Source organism: Salmo salar, chromosome 09 (genome assembly GCF_965601325.2).
Source record: "Salmo salar chromosome 09, fSalSal1, whole genome shotgun sequence".
Classification (NCBI taxonomy): domain Eukaryota; kingdom Metazoa; phylum Chordata; class Actinopteri; order Salmoniformes; family Salmonidae; genus Salmo; species Salmo salar.
This window is the reverse complement of record NC_138299.1, coordinates 132,167,422-132,185,055: the sequence shown is the minus strand read 5'-3', so window position 1 is coordinate 132,185,055 and position 17,634 is coordinate 132,167,422. Positions and strand designations below refer to the sequence as shown.

At 45.2% G+C, this 17,634-nt stretch overlaps 1 protein-coding gene across 3 annotated transcripts in view; it reads left to right on the top strand.

The window, feature by feature from the left end:
* The window catches only part of LOC106612871 (tripartite motif-containing protein 2), a 41,799-nt gene that overhangs the window by 21,406 nt on the left and 2,759 nt on the right, over nucleotides 1–17,634 (top strand). For all 3 annotated transcript variants that reach the window (XM_045724530.2, XM_082956300.1, XM_082956301.1), the window contains 10 exons: nucleotides 351–502; nucleotides 2,807–2,987; nucleotides 3,458–3,628; nucleotides 4,950–5,246; nucleotides 5,447–5,711; nucleotides 7,152–7,255; nucleotides 12,007–12,174; nucleotides 15,914–16,082; nucleotides 16,345–16,404; nucleotides 16,594–16,664. In XM_045724530.2, coding sequence (XP_045580486.2) covers nucleotides 351–502; nucleotides 2,807–2,987; nucleotides 3,458–3,628; nucleotides 4,950–5,246; nucleotides 5,447–5,711; nucleotides 7,152–7,255; nucleotides 12,007–12,174; nucleotides 15,914–16,082; nucleotides 16,345–16,404; nucleotides 16,594–16,664 — 1,638 coding nt within the window. The remainder of the gene's footprint in view (nucleotides 1–350; nucleotides 503–2,806; nucleotides 2,988–3,457; nucleotides 3,629–4,949; nucleotides 5,247–5,446; nucleotides 5,712–7,151; nucleotides 7,256–12,006; nucleotides 12,175–15,913; nucleotides 16,083–16,344; nucleotides 16,405–16,593; nucleotides 16,665–17,634) is intronic.

Sequence of the window (17,634 nt, the reverse complement as noted above, 5' to 3'; positions counted from 1 at the left end):
AACGAGTAAGAGTACTGATCTAGGATCTGTCCATATAATCTCATTCATTATGATCTAAAAGGCTAAACGGATCCTAAATCATCACTCCTACTTTGAGTCGCTTTGTGGATATGGGCCATGGACTAGCTAAATCACATCTGACTTGAAGGAAAAAGGACTGAGGGCCGACCTTGCCAGTTTTCTATTGAAGTGAGAGTATTGTTCAGGAGTGTGGATTCACCACATTTACAAGCCCCTAAACATTGAGCAAACGTATCCATGTTTGACCTTGTCACTGTATGAACCTGCCTGGTCTATGGTGAGTCATCATGCGAGTTGAGCTGTGTGTTGCTCCCCTGCGCCCCCTGTAGGTGATGGAGTTCTACTGCGAGTCGTGTGAGACTGCCATGTGTCTGGAGTGTACTGAGGGAGAGCACAGGGAACATGTGACTGTCCCACTGAGAGATGTCTTGGAGCAACAGAAAGCAGCCCTGAAGACCCAGCTGGACGCCATACGCAACAGGTACTGGATGGAAAACCGGTCTAGACTGCTCTGCCTGTAATGAGGGACGGTCTAGACTGCTCTGCCTGTAATGAGGGACGGTCTAGACTCCTCTGCCTGTAATGAGGGACGGTCTATACTGCTCTGCCTGTAATGAGGGACGGTCTAGACCTCTCTGCCTGTAATGAGGGACGGTCTAGACTGCTCTGCCTGTAATGAGGGACGGTCTAGACTGCTCTGCCTGTAATGAGGGACGGTCTATACTGCTCTGCCTGTAATGAGGGACGGTCAACACTGCTCTGCCTGTAATGAGGGACGGTCAACACTGCTCTGCCTGTAATGAGGGACGGTCAACACTGCCCTGCCTGTAATGAGGGACGGTCTAGACTGCTCTGCCTGTAATGAGGGACGGTCTAGACTGCTCTGCCTGTAATGAGGGACGGTCTAGACTGCTCTGCCTGTAATGAGGGACGGTCTAGACTGCTCTGCCTGTAATGAGGGACGGTCTAGACTGCTCTGCCTGTAATGAGGGACGGTCTAGACTGCTCTGCCTGTAATGAGGGACGGTCTAGACTGCTCTGCCTGTAATGAGGGACGGTCTACACTGCTCTGCCTGTAATGAGGGAGGGTCAACACTGCTCTGCCTGTAATGAGGGACGGTCTAGACTGCTCTGCCTGTAATGAGGGACGGTCTAGACTGCTCTGCCTGTAATGAGGGACGGTCTATACTGCTCTGCCTGTAATGAGGGACGGTCTAGACTGCTCTGCCTGTAATGAGGGACGGTCTAGACTGCTCTGCCTGTAATGAGGGACGGTCTAGACTGCTCTGCCTGTAATGAGGGACAGTCTATACTGCTCTGCCTGTAATGAGGGACGGTCAACACTGCTCTGCCTGTAATGAGGGACGGTCAACACTGCTCTGCCTGTAATGAGGGACGGTCTAGACTGCTCTGCCTGTAATGAGGGACGGTCTAGACTGCTCTGCCTGTAATGAGGGACGGTCTATACTGCTCTGCCTGTAATGAGGGACGGTCTAGACTGCTCTGCCTGTAATGAGGGACGGTCTATACTGCTCTGCCTGTAATGATGGACGGTCTATACTGCTCTGCCTGTAATGAGGGACGGTCTATACTGCTCTGCCTGTAATGAGGGACGGTCAACACTGCTCTGCCTGTAATGAGGGACGGTCTAGACTGCTCTGCCTGTAATGAGGGACGGTCTAGACTGCTCTGCCTGTAATGAGGAACGGTCTATACTGCTCTGCCTGTAATGAGGGACGGTCTAGACTGCTCTGCCTGTAATGATGGACGGTCTATACTGCTCTGTCTGTAATGAGGGACGGTCTATACTGCTCTGCCTGTAATGAGGGACGGTCTATACTGCTCTGCCTGTAATGAGGGACGGTCTATACTGCTCTGCCTGTAATGAGGGACGGTCTACACTGCTCTGTCTGTAATGAGGGACGGTCTACACTGCTCTGTCTGTAATGAGGGACGGTCTACACTGCTCTGTCTGTAATGAGGGACGGTCTACACTGCTCTGTCTGTAATGAGGGACGGTCTACACTGCTCTGCCTGTAATGAGGGACGGTCTATACTCCTCTGCCTGTAATGAGGGACGGTCTAGACTCCTCTGCCTGTAATGAGGGACGGTCTAGACTGCTCTGCCTGTAATGAGGAACGGTCTAGACTGCTCTGCCTGTAATGAGGGACGGTCTATACTGCTCTGCCTGTAATGAGGGACGGTCTATACTGCTCTGCCTGTAATGAGGGACGGTCTACACTGCTCTGCCTGTAATGAGGGACGGTCTAGACTGCTCTGCCTGTAATGAGGGACGGTCTATACTGCTCTGCCTGTAATGAGGGACGGTCTACACTGCTCTGTCTGTAATGAGGGACGGTCTAGACTGCTCTGCCTGTAATGAGGGACGGTCTATACTGCTCTGCCTGTAATGAGGGACGGTCTACACTGCTCTGCCTGTAATGAGGGACGGTCTACACTGCTCTGCCTGTAATGAGGGACGGTCTAGACTGCTCTGCCTGTAATGAGGGACGGTCTAGACTGCTCTGCCTGTAATGAGGGACGGTATTAGGATTGTTACAGCCCTATTCTGAGTACATTGACCATGTACACACTGCATAAGTCTTGGTAAGTGCAATGATAAATGACCGGAGTGCAGTTTTCCGGTGTCTGGTTTCAGCTTCTCATGAAGATCGATAGAAATTGCATACACATTTAGTCAGTTCCTCTGTTCATGCTCGTTGGTTAGACTTGATTGGACTGTGTGAGGTAGTGACAGTATACTGTTTCCTCTTCCTGTCCCAGGCTGCCCCAGCTGAGGGCTGCTATAGAGCTGGTAGGGGAGATCTCCAAGCAGCTGACTGACAGGAAGAACGAGGCGGTGACAGAGATCAGCAGTACCTTTGAGGAGCTAGAGAGGGCGCTACACCTCAGGAAGACCACCCTCATCACTGACCTGGAGAACATCTGCTGCACCAAGCAGAAGGTATCTGCAACGGGATTAGATCTGCTGTCCCAAATGGCACCCTATGTCCTATTCAATGCACTATTTATGACCAGGGCCCATAAGGCTCTGGTCAAAAGTAGGGCACTATATAGGGAATAGGGGGTCATTTGGGACACAGTGATGGTCTATGAAGAACTACCTCTCTCTTACTTTTGTGGATGACTATCTCTCTCCTCTCTTTCTCTCTTGGTCTTACCTCTTTTTCTCCCTCTCTTCACACTCTTTTTGACTACCTACCAACCATTCTCTCTCTCCTCCTCCTCCCGGTCTCCTCTCCTCCCTGTCTCTTACTATCCCTGTCTCCTCTCCAACGATCCCTCTCTCCTCCCTGACTCTTACTATCCCTCTCTCCTCTCCAACTATTTCTCTCTCCTCTCCTCCCTGACTCTGACTATCCCTCCCTCCTCTCCTCCCTCTCTTAACATCTCTCCTCTTCTCTCTGTCTGTAGGTGCTCCAGGCCCAGCTCTCCTCTCTCCTGCAGGGTAAGGACAACATCCAGAGCTGCAGTAGTTTTACGGAGCAGGCTCTGAGCCATGGCAGTGCTACAGAGGTTCTGCTGGTCCAGAAACAGATGGGGGAGAGGGTCAGCGCCCTGGCCCGACACACCTACCCAGAACAGGTCTGTGGACACATTAGTTTGTTTGTTCGTTTCACATATATACATATACAATGATGATAAAGGCTATGTTCCCAATGGGCCCTGGTCAAAAGTGCACTACAGTATATAGAGAATAGGTTGCCATTCGGGACAAAGCCATAAGGATGCTGACGGGCCGCCCCCAGGTGGTAAGAGTAGGCAACAACATGTCTGCCACGCTGATCCTTAACACTGGGACCCCTCAGGGGTGTGTACTTAGTCCCCTCCTGTATTCCCTGTTCACCCACGACAGCTTGGCCAAACACGACTCCAACACCATCATTAAGTTTGCTGATGACACAACAGTGGTAGGCCTTATCACCAACAACCATGAGACGGCCTATAGGGAGGAGGTCAGAGAACTGGCAGTGTGGTGCCAGGACAACAACCTCTTCCTCAATGTGAGCAAGACAAAGGAGCTGATCATGGACTACAGGAAAAGGAGGGCCGAACAGGCTCCCATTAACATCGACGGGGCTGTAGTGGAGCGGGTCGAGAGTTTCAAGTTCCTTGGTGTCCACATCACCAACGAACTATCATGGTCCAAACATACCAAGACAGTCGTGAAGAGGGCACGACAAAACCTTTTCCCCATCAGGAGACTGAAAAGATTTGGCATGGATCCCCAGATCCTCAAAAGGTTCTACAGCTGCACCATCGAGAGCATCCTGACCGGTTGCATCACCTGGTACGGCAACTGCTCAACATCTGACCGTAAGGCGCTACAGAGGGTAGTGCGAATGGCCCAGTACATCACTGGGTCCAAGCTTCCTGCCATCCAGGACCTCTATAATAGGTGGTGTCAGAGGAAAGCCCATAAAATTGTCAGACTCCACTCACCCAAGTTATAGACTGTTTTCTCTGCTACCGCACGGCAAGCGGTACCGGAGCGCCAAGTCTAGGACCAAAAGCCTCCTCAACAGCTTTTACCCCCAAGCCATTAGACTTTAGTCGCCACCCCCCCCTCTTTTGTACACTGCTGCTATTCGCTGTTTGTTTGTTATCTATGCATAGTCACTTCGCCCCCACCTACATGTACAGATTACCTCAACTAGCCTGTACCCTCGCACACTGACTCGGTACCGGTGCCCCCTGTATATAGCCTTATTATTGTTATTGTGTTACTTTTTATTATTACTTTTTATTTTATTCTTCTTGGTAAATGTTTTCTTCTTGAACTGCACTGTTGGTTAAGGGCTTGTAAGTAAGCATTTCACGGTAAAGTCTACACTTGTATTCGGCGCATGTGGCAAATAAAGTTTGATTTGATAAACTTAACAAACCTACCCTTTCCCCCTCCCAGCCCCATGAGAACGGCCATCTTGACTGCCAGGTGGAGACAGAGGGTCTTCGTCGTTCTATCCAGAACCTGGGCGTGCTCATCACCACGGGAGCCATTGGCCACACCTCCGTCGCCACGGGAGAGGGACTACGCCACACCCTGGCTGGCCAGCACACCACCGTCACAGTGACGACCAAGGACAAGGACAGCGAGCTGGTGAAGACGGGCAATGCGGCGCTGCGGGCCGAGATTGTGTCGGTGGACGGGGCGGTAACCACGGAGACAGAGGTGGTGGATAATAAGAATGGGACGTATGAGGTGAGGATAACTGTACTTTGTATATGACATCGTAACTTGCAATATATGTGTTGTGTAATCTAATGTATGTAATCTATCCAATGTATGTATTGTCAAGTGTTTAATGTACAGTGTTTATTTTGTATGCAGCTGTACTGTCTGTCTAAGACTTTATTCCCCTGGAGGTGCCTGATAAGGGTCTGTTCCAAAATATTCTGCAGGTGGGCTATACCATGCGCTCTGAGGGGGAGTTCTCCTTCTCTCTCCTCCTGTACGACCAGCCGGTCAGGGGCAGTCCGTTCCGGCTGCGTGCGGTCAAGCCCTCGGATGTCCTGCAATCTCCAGACGATGTGAAGAGGAGGGTGAAGAGTCCTAGTGGGACGGGGGGCCACATCAGACAGAAGGCTGTGAGGAGACCCTCCAGTATGTACAGCACCACCAAGAAGAAGGAGAACCCCATCGAGGATGAACTCATCTACAGAGTCGGTAGGTGCAGATCATAGAGACATGTAATACCTATTAATATTAGTTTAACTATGTGGTACAGCTGCTTATATTTACATTTGAGTCATTTAGGTGATTATCTTATCCTATGACTTGAAAGTGGATTTAACTAAAGTAGCTAAAACAATCACAAGTCACGATGGCAAATTACAAGTAAAAACATTTTCAAAAACAGCTTTCTTTGCTACTGTCTTTGATAATCAGTTTAAAATCTTGCATGGTACAAAACAGGCCATGGGGAAAAGAAGGGAATACTACACATTGGTTCAATGCTCCCATAGTTTTTTTAAGCAGTGTTACTGATGAAGACATTAACATTTGACTTGTTGTTTTACGCTCGTATCCAGAGGCAGTGCATGCAACTGAAGTAGGTACAATAAGACTAAAGTAAGACAACCACATATAGTGATCAAGTTGGATAATAGTTATCTTAGTTTTCTCAGTGCAGGCTGCAGGGTACAGACAATTCTGTGGAAAAAGTAGGAAAATACTCACAATTTGTTTCACTGCTCTCAGCCATCTTACTGATGAAGATCTTTTGAGGTCTCTGTGATAACTCGTGACTCTGCTATTTAGCCCTTGTTTCCATGGACACTGAGACTGTTCTTACTGGATGTGTGATGGTTTGACTCAGTGATCTTACTGGATGTGTGATGGTTTGACTCAGTTTTCTTATTAGATGTGTGATGGTTTGACTCAGTGATCTTACTGGATGTGTGATGGTTTGACTCAGTGATCTTACTGAATGTGTGATGGTTTGACTCAGTGATCTTACTGAATGTGTGATGGTTTGACTCAGTGATCTTACTGAATGTGTGATGGTTTGACTCAGTGATCTTACTGAATGTGTGATGGTTTGACTCAGTGATCTTACTGGATGTGTGATGGTTTGACTCAGTGATCTTACTGGATGTGTGATGGTTTGACTCAGTGATCTTACTGAATGTGTGATGGTTTGACTCAGTGATCTTACTGGATGTGTGATGGTTTGACTCAGTTTTCTTATTAGATGTGTGATGGTTTGACTCAGTGATCTTACTTAATGTGTGATGGTTTGACTCAGTGATCTTACTGGATGTGTGATGGTTTGACTCAGTGATCTTACTGGATGTGTGATGGTTTGACTCAGTGATCTTACTGGATGTGTGATGGTTTGACTCAGTGATCTTACTGGATGTGTGATGGTTTGACTCAGTTTTCTTACTGGATGTGTGATGGTTTGACTCAGTGATCTTACTGAATGTGTGATGGTTTGACTCAGTGATCTTACTGGATGTGTGATGGTTTGACTCAGTGATCTTACTGAATGTGTGATGGTTTGACTCAGTGATCTTATTAGATGTGTGATGGTTTGACTCAGTGATCTTACTGGATGTGTGATGGTTTGACTCCGTTTTCTTACTGGATGTGTGTATTTGACAGGAACCAGAGGGAGAGATAAAGCAGAGTTTACAAACCTCCAGGGAATCTCCACCTCCAGCAACGGACGCATCGTAGTGGCTGACAGCAACAACCAGTGTATACAGGTGAGACTACAACCATACAACCAGTGTATACAGGTGAGACTACAACCATACAACCAGTGTATACAGCTGAGACTACAACCATACAACCAGTGTATACAGGTGAGACTACAACCATACAACCAGTGTATACAGGTGAGACTACAACCATACAACCAGTGTATACAGGTGAGACTACAACCATACAACCAGTGTATACAGGTGAGACTACAACCATACAACCAGTGTATACAGGTGAGACTACAACCATACAACCAGTGTATACAGGTGAGACTACAACCATACAACCAGTGTATACAGCTGAGACTACAACCATACAACCAGTGTATACAGGTGAGACTACAACCATACAACCAGTGTATACAGCTGAGACTACAACCATACAACCAGTGTATACAGGTGAGACTACAACCATACAACCAGTGTATACAGCGGAGACTACAACCATACAACCAGTGTATACAGCTGAGACTACAACCATACAACCAGTGTATACAGCTGAGACTACAACCATACAACCAGTGTATACAGCTGAGACTACAACCAGTGTATACAGGTGAGACTACAACCATACAACCAGTGTATACAGGTGAGACTACAACCAGTGTATACAGCTGAGACTACAACCATACAACCAGTGTATACAGGTGAGACTACAACCAGTGTATACAGCTGAGACTACAACCATACAACCAGTGTATACAGCTGAGACTACAACCATACAACCAGTGTATACAGCTGAGACTACAACCATACAACCAGTGTATACAGCTGAGACTACAACCATACAACCAGTGTATACAGCTGAGACTACAACCATACAACCAGTGTATACAGCTGAGACTACAACCATACAACCAGTGTATACAGGTGAGACTACAACCATACAACCAGTGTATACAGGTGAGACTACAACCAGTGTATACAGGTGAGACTACAACCATACAACCAGTGTATACAGGTGAGACTACAACCATACAACTAGTGTATACAGGTGAGACTACAACCATACAACCAGTGTATACAGGTGAGACTACAACCAGTGTATACAGGTGAGACTACAACCATACAACCAGTGTATACAGGTGAGACTACAACCATACAACCAGTGTATACAGGTGAGACTACAACCAGTGTATACAGGTGAGACTACAACCATACAACCAGTGTATACAGGTGAGACTACAACCATACAACCAGTGTATACAGGTGAGACTACAACCAGTGTATACAGGTGAGACTACAACCATACAACCAGTGTATACAGGTGAGACTACAACCATACAACCAGTGTATACAGGTGAGACTACAACCATACAACCAGTGTATACAGCTGAGACTACAACCATACAACCAGTGTATACAGCTGAGACTACAACTATACAACCAGTGTATACAGCTGAGACTACAACTATACAACCAGTGTATACAGCTGAGACTACAACTATACAACCAGTGTATACAGCTGAGACTACAACCATACAACCAGTGTATACAGGTGAGACTACAACCATACAACCAGTGTATACAGGTGAGACTACAACCATACAACCAGTGTATACAGGTGAGACTACAACCAGTGTATACAGCTGAGACTACAACCAGTGTATACAGCTGAGACTACAACCAGTGTATACAGCTGAGACTACAACCAGTGTATACAGCTGAGACTACAACCAGTGTATACAGCTGAGACTACAACCAGTGTATACAGCTGAGACTACAACCAGTGTATACAGCTGAGACTACAACCATACAACCAGTGTATACAGGTGAGACTACAACCAGTGTATACAGCTGAGACTACAACCATACAACCAGTGTATACAGCTGAGACTACAACCATACAACCAGTGTATACAGCTGAGACTACAACCATACAACCAGTGTATACAGCTGAGACTACAACCATACAACCAGTGTATACAGCTGAGACTACAACCATACAACCAGTGTATACAGCTGAGACTACAACCATACAACCAGTGTATACAGGTGAGACTACAACCATACAACCAGTGTATACAGGTGAGACTACAACCAGTGTATACAGGTGAGACTACAACCATACAACCAGTGTATACAGGTGAGACTACAACCATACAACTAGTGTATACAGGTGAGACTACAACCATACAACCAGTGTATACAGGTGAGACTACAACCAGTGTATACAGGTGAGACTACAACCATACAACCAGTGTATACAGGTGAGACTACAACCATACAACCAGTGTATACAGGTGAGACTACAACCAGTGTATACAGGTGAGACTACAACCATACAACCAGTGTATACAGGTGAGACTACAACCATACAACCAGTGTATACAGGTGAGACTACAACCAGTGTATACAGGTGAGACTACAACTATACAACCAGTGTATACAGGTGAGACTACAACCATACAACTAGTGTATACAGGTGAGACTACAACCAGTGTATACAGGTGAGACTACAACCAGTGTATACAGGTGAGACTACAACCATACAACCAGTGTATACAGGTGAGACTACAACCATACAACTAGTGTATACAGGTGAGACTACAACCATACAACCAGTGTATACAGCTGAGACTACAACCATACAATCAGTGTATACAGGTGAGACTACAACCATACAACCAGTGTATACAGGTGAGACTACAACCATACAACCAGTGTATACAGGTGAGACTACAACCATACAACCAGTGTATACAGCTGAGACTACAACCATACAACCAGTGTATACAGCTGAGACTACAACTATACAACCAGTGTATACAGCTGAGACTACAACTATACAACCAGTGTATACAGCTGAGACTACAACTATACAACCAGTGTATACAGCTGAGACTACAACCATACAACCAGTGTATACAGGTGAGACTACAACCATACAACCAGTGTATACAGGTGAGACTACAACCATACAACCAGTGTATACAGGTGAGACTACAACCAGTGTATACAGCTGAGACTACAACCAGTGTATACAGCTGAGACTACAACCAGTGTATACAGCTGAGACTACAACCAGTGTATACAGCTGAGACTACAACCAGTGTATACAGCTGAGACTACAACCAGTGTATACAGCTGAGACTACAACCAGTGTATACAGCTGAGACTACAACCAGTGTATACAGGTGAGACTACAACCATACAACCAGTGTATACAGGTGAGACTACAACCATACAACCAGTGTATACAGGTGAGACTACAACCAGTGTATACAGGTGAGACTACAACCAGTGTATACAGGTGAGACTACAACCAGTGTATACAGGTGAGACTACAACCATACAACCAGTTGAGACTGGTGTTTTGCGGGTACTATTTAATGAAGCTGCCAGTTGAGGACTTGTGAGGCGTCTGTTTCTCAAACTAGACACTCTAATGTACTTGTCCTCTTGCTCAGTTGTGCACCGGGGCCTCCCACTCCTCTTTCTATTCTGGTTAGGGCCAGTTTGCACTGTTCTGTGAACATGTAGTACACTGCGTTGTACGAGATCTTCAGTTTCTTGGCAATTTCTCGCATGGAATAGCCTTCATTTTTCAGAACAAGAATAGACTGACGATTTTCAGAAGAAAGTTATTTGTTTCTGGCCATTTTGAGCCTGTAATCGAACCCACAAATGCTGATGCTCCAGATACTCAACTAGTCTAAAGAAGGACAGTTTTATTGCTATTGTAAACTTGGATTAGCTAACACAATGTGCCATTGGAACACAGGAGTGATGGTGGTTGCTGATAATGGGCCTCTGTATGCCTATGTAGATATCCCATAAAAAAATAAGCAATTTCCATCTACAATAGTCATTTACAACACCAACAATGTCTACACTGTAAAAATGGTGCTTTTCTTTCAAAAACAAGAACATTCCGAAGTGACTCCAAACTTTTGAACGGTAGTGTAAGTATCAAAAGTAAATGTAATTGCTAAAATATACTTAAGTATCAAAAGTAAAAGAAGGTATAAATAATTTCAAATTCCTTATATTAAGTAAACCAGGGCACATATATATATTTTTTAATTTACGGATAGCCAGGGGCACACCAACATTCAGACATCATTTACAAATGAAGCATTTGTGTTTCGTGAGTTTGCAAGATCAGAGGCAGTAGGGAAGGCCAGGGATGTTCTCTTGATTCTCTTGTGTTAATTAGACCATTTTCCTGTCCTGCCTCAGCATTCAAAATGTAATGAGTACTTTTGGGTGTCAGGGAAAATGTATGGAGTAAAAAGTCATTCATTCATCATTTTCTTTGGGAATGTAGTAAAAGTAAAAGTTTGGGAATGTAGTAAAAGTAAATGTTGTAAAAGTTTAGGAATTTAGTAAAAGTAAAGGTAGTAAAAGTTTGGGAATGTAGTAAAAGTAAAAGTTTGGGAATGTAGTAAAAGTAAATGTAGTAAAAGTTGTCAAAAATATAAATAATAAAGTAATGTACAGATTCCCCAAAAAACAACTTGAGTAGTACTTTAAAGTATTTTTACTTAAGTACTTTACACCACTGCATACAACCTGTGAGAGAAAGGTAACCATGTGTATAGTGATAGCATGCAGAGTGGGATGAGTGTACTAAATTCATTGTTGCAAAGCAGAAAAGGTATTAGGTTATGGTAGTTTCAATCAGAGTATCACAGGTCAAGCACATATTTCAAGGCAAATCTCAAATTCCACCCTATTCCTTATTGTCCCTTAAGAAAAAGGTTATTTCAAATCCAAATCTGTTTGAGTGTTGTTGTGGTATTATTCTCCAGGTGTTCTCCAACGATGGGGCATTCAAGCTGAGGTTTGGGGTCAGGGGTCGGTCGCCGGGGCAACTGCAGCGCCCCACGGGGGTCACCGTGGATATGAACGGTGACATCATTGTGGCCGACTACGACAACCGCTGGGTCAGCATCTTCTCCTCCGACGGGAAGTTCAAGGTGAGAGGTCATGAGGATACTCTAGGAGACTGGTCCTGAGAAAGACCTCGAGCTGAAACATCAACGTTAAACAGTCTACTATATCCCCTCTCCTTGTATGTTCTATACGTACCGGGTGCACTGAGCTTTCCCATAGCTGCCCCTTTGATTTGCACGTCAGATAAGACTCATCACAATTCACATCTTTCCCTCTCCATTAGAGGTCGACCGATTATGATTTTTCAACGCCGATACCGATTATTGGAGGGCCAAAAAACCCGATGCCGATTAATCGTCCGATTGTTGTTGTTTTTTATTTGTAATAATGACAATTACAACAATACTGAATGAACACTTAACTTAATATACTGCTCAAAAAAATAAAGGGAACACTTAAACAACACAATGTAACTCCAAGTCAATCACACTTCTGTGAAATCAAACTGTCCACTTAGGAAGCAACACTGATTGACAATAAATTTCACATGCTGTTGTGCAAATGGAATAGACAACAGATGGAAATTATAGGCAATAAGCAAGACACCCACAATAAAGGAGTGGTTCTGCAGGTGGAGACCACAGACCACTTCTCAGTTCCTATGCTTCCTGGCTGATGTTTTGGTCACTTTTGAATGCTGGCGGTGCTTTCACTCTAGTGGTAGCATGAGACGGAGTCTACAACCCACACAAGTGGCTCAGGTAGTGCAGCTCATCCAGGATGGCACATCAATGCGACTTGTGGCAAAAAGGTTTGCTGTGTCTGTCAGCGTAGTGTCCAGAGCATGGAGGCGCTACCAGGAGACAGGCCAGTACATCAGGAGACGTGGAGGAGGCCGTAGGAGGGCAACAACCCAGCAGCAGGACCGCTACCTCCGCCTTTGTGCAAGGAGGAGCACTGCCAGAGCCCTGCAAAATGACCTCCAGCAGGCCACAAATGTGCATGTGTCTGCACAAACGGTCAGAAACAGACTCCATGAGGGTGGTATGAGGGCCCGACGTCCACAGGTGGGGGTTGTGCTTACAGCCCAACACCGTGCAGGACGTTTGGCATTTGCCAGAGAACACCAAGATTGGCAAATTCGCCACTGGCGCCCTGTGGTCTTCACAGATGAAAGCAGGTTCACACTGAGCACGTGACAGACGTGACAGAGTCTGGAGAAGCCGTGGAGAACGTTCTGCTGCCTGCAACATCCTCCAGCATGACCGGTTTGGCGGTGGGTCAGTCATGGTGTGGGGTGGCATGTCTTTGGGGGTCGCACAGCCCTCCATGTGCTCAGCAGAGGTAGCCTGACTGCCATTAGGTACCGAGATGAGATCCTCAGACCCCTTGTGAGACCATATGCTGGTGCGGTTGGCCCTGGGTTCCTCCTAATGCAAGACAATGCTAGACCTCATGTGGCTGGAGTGTGTCAGCAGTTCCTGCAAGAGGAAGGCATTGATGCTATGGACTGGCCCGCCCGTTCCCCAGACCTGAATCCAATTGAGAACATCTGGGACATCATGTCTCGCTCCATCCACCAACGCCACGTTGCACCACAGACTGTCCAGGAGTTGGCGGATGCTTTGGTCCAGGTCTGGGAGGAGATCCCTCAGGAGACCATCCGCCACCTCATCAGGAGCATGCCCAGGCGTTGTAGGGAGGTCATACAGGCACGTGGAGGCCACACACACTACTGAGCCTCATTTTGACTTGTTTTAAGGACATTACATCAAAGTTGGATCAGCCTGTAGTGTGGTTTTCCACTTTAATTTTGAGTGTGACTCCAAATCCATACCTCCATGGGTTGATAAATTGGATTTCCATTGATTATTTTTGTGTGATTTTTGTCGTCAGCACATTCAACTATGTAAAGAAAAAAGTATTTAATAAGATTATTTCTTTCATTCAGATCTAGGATGTGTTGTTTAAGTGTTCCCTTTATTTTTTTGAGCAGTGTATAATACATCAATAAAATCAATTTAGCCTCAAATAAATAATGAAACATATTCAATTTGATTTAAATAATGCAAAAACAAAGTGTTGGAGAAGAAAGTAAAAGTGCAATATGTGCCATGTAAAAAAGCTAACGTTTAAGTTCCTTGCTCAGAACATGAGAACATATGAAAGCTGGTGGTTCCTTTTAACATGAGTCTTCAATATTCCCAGGTAAGATGTTTTAGGTTGTAGTTATTATAGGAATTATAGGACTATTTCTCTCTATACGATTTGTATTTCATATACCTTTGACTATTGGATGTTCTTATAGGCACTTTAGTATTGCCAGTGTAACACTATAGCTTCCGTCCCTCTCCTCGCTCCTACCTGGGCTCGAACCAGGAACACATCGACAACAGCCACCCTCGAAGCAGCGTTACCCATGCAGAGCAAGGGGAACAACCACTCCCAAGTCTCAGAGCGAGTGACGTTTGAAACACTATTAGCGCGCACCCGGCTAACTAGCTAGCCATTTCACATCGGTTACACCAGCCTAATCTCGGGAGTTGATAGGCTTGAAGTCATAAACAGCACAATGCATTGCGAAGGGCTGCTGGCAAAACGCACGAAAGTGCTATTTTGAATGAATGCTTACGAGCCTGCTGCTGCCTACCATCGCTCAGTCAGACTGCTCTATCAAATTATAGACTTAATTATAACATAATAACACACAGAAACACGAGCCTTAGGTCATTAATATGGTCGAATCCGGAAACTATCATCTCGAAAACAAAACGTTATTCCTGTTACATTGCACAACCTTCAGTGTTATGTCATAATTACGTAAAATTCTGACAAATTACCCAAAGTGTTGCATATACCCTGACTGCGTGCAATGAACGCAAAATGACACAATTTCACCTGGTTAATATTGCCTGCTAACCTGGATTTCATTTAGCTAAATATGCAGGTTTAAAAATATATACTTCTGTGTATTGATTTTAAGAAAGGCATTGATGTTTATGGTTAGGTACAGTCGTGCAACGATTGTGCTTTTTTCGCAAATGCGCTTTTGTTAAATCATCCCCGTTTGGCGAAGTCGGCTGTCTTTGTCAGGAAGAAATAGTCTTCACAGTTTGCAACGAGCCAGGCGGCCCAAACTGCTGCATATACCCTGACTGTTTGCAAGAGAAGTGACACATTTTCCCTAGTTAAAAGAAATTCATTGCTAAGGCAATATTAACTAAATATGCAGGTTTAAAAATATATACTTGTGTATTGATTTTAAGAAAGGCATTTATGTTTATGGTTGGAGCAACGTGTACCTAAGCGATTATATGCAACACAGGACAGGCTAGATAAACTAGTAATATCATCAACCATGTGTAGTTAACTAGTGATTATGATTGATTGATTGTTTTTTATAAGATAAGTTTAATGCTAGCTAGCAACTTACCTTGGCTTCTTACTGCATTCGCGTAACCTCGTGGAGTGCAATGTAAAGCAAGTGGTTAGAGCGTTGGACTAGTTAACCGTAAGGTTGCAGGATTGAATCCCTGAGCTGACAAGGTAAAAATCTGTCGTTCGGCCACTGAACAAGGCAGTTAACCCACCGTTCCTAGGCCGTTATTGAAAATAAGAATGTGTTCTTAACTGACTTGCCTAGTTAAATAAAGGTAAAAAATAAATAAAAATGAAATGGGCAAAATCGGCGTTCAAAAATACCGATTTCCGATTGTTATGAAAACTTGAAATCGGCCCTAATTAATCGGCCATTCCGATTAATCGGTCGACCTCTACTCTCCATCCCTCTGACCTTCCATTCTTTCCCTCTCTCCCTGACAGAGTAAGATTGGGGCGGGTCGTCTGATGGGCCCTAAAGGAGTGGCGGTGGACAGGAACGGACACATCATCACCGTGGATAACAAGGCCTGCTGCGTGTTTATCTTCCAGGCCAATGGGAAGCTAGTCACTAAGTTTGGAGCCAGGGGGACATCAGACAGACAGTTCACAGGTAGGGGAGACACTCCTTGCATGATCTATCTATGGGTTTGCAGTTTTGGGACTTATTCCACTGTTTGTCACTATTTTTGGAACAATTCCTGTTCTATTGTAGTCTCCTTTCTGCTTTTAACTCTTTGGTCAGTGTGATTCTCTTCCATTTCTATAACCCTCCAATGATATGGCTTCACTAGCTCCATGGGGAAACCTGTCACTCATTTCAATCTCGTTTCCATCTCATCTCTGACTTTGACCTTTTATTGTTTCTTTTTTAGAAAAAAGTGGTACAAACATTTCACTGGAACCCAAGCTGAGTAAATCTGGCCCTGCGTTCAGTAAGTATTGATGTATGGTATAGCAGTCTCTTCATAATACAACTGTCCATTGCCGTGTCTTACATTGTACATTACTTGGTGTTTCCTCTACTGCACTGTTATGTTGATGACTCATCCTCTCTCCTCCTCCTCTCTTCCCTCTCCCTGTCTCTTCCTCTATCCCTTCCTTCCTCCCCTTCCCTACCCTAGGTCCCCACTTTGTGGCGATCAACAACAAAAATGAGATTGTGGTAACAGACTTCCACAACCATTCAGTGAAGGTACGTCTCACTATTCTCTCTTTCTCTCTGTGTGTGTGTGTGTGTGTGTGTGTGTGTGTGTGTGTGTGTGTGTGTGTGTGTGTGTGTGTGTGTGTGTGTGTGTGTGTGTGTGTGTGTGTGTGTGTGTGTGTGTGTGTGTGTGTGTGTGTGTGTGTGTGTGTGTGTGTGTGTGTGTGTGTGTGTGTGTGTGTTACTGTAGTCATATCAGGTAGGTTTAAAATGCCTTGACTTCAGGCCTTGAGCATTCTGTGGTTGCAGCTTTGTGTCACTCCCTCACTGCCATCCTGTAGTTACTGTACGTCACTGTGCCACAGGAAAATGTCCCACTCCCACTGTTGGCTATCTGATGTCAGTTTGAATCATTTCAAATGAAGGGAATAGAAATCCCCAAACTCTGTTATGTTAACTGTTGGATGTGCGTAGTAGACTACCTCTGACCAGTGTAGGTTAGGGTTGTGGTTTAAGGTTGGGCTTGAGGTTAGAGTTAAGGTTGAACCTGGATGTGGACATGAAGCTAGGGTTGAGTTTAGAGTGATGTTTGAACCTGGATGTGAACATGAAGCTAGGTTTGAGGTTGAGGTTAGAGTTGAACCTGGATGTGGACATGAAGCTAGAGTTGAGGTTAGAGTTGAACCTGGATGTGGACATGAAGCTAGAGTTGAGGTTCAGGTTAGAGTTGAACCTGGATGTGGACATGAAGCTAGAGTTGAGGTTCAGGTTAGAGTTGAACCTGGATGTGGACATGAAGCTAGGGTTGAGGTTCAGGTTAGAGTTGAACCTGGATGTGGACATAAAGCTAGGGTTGAGGTTAGAGTTGAACCTGGATGTGGACATGAAGCTAGGGTTGCGGTTCAGGTTAGAGTTGAACCTGGATGTGGACATGAAACTAGGGTTGAGGTTCAGGTTAGAGTTGAACCTGGATGTGGACATGAAGCTAGGGTTCAGGTTAGAGTTGAACCTGGATGTGGAC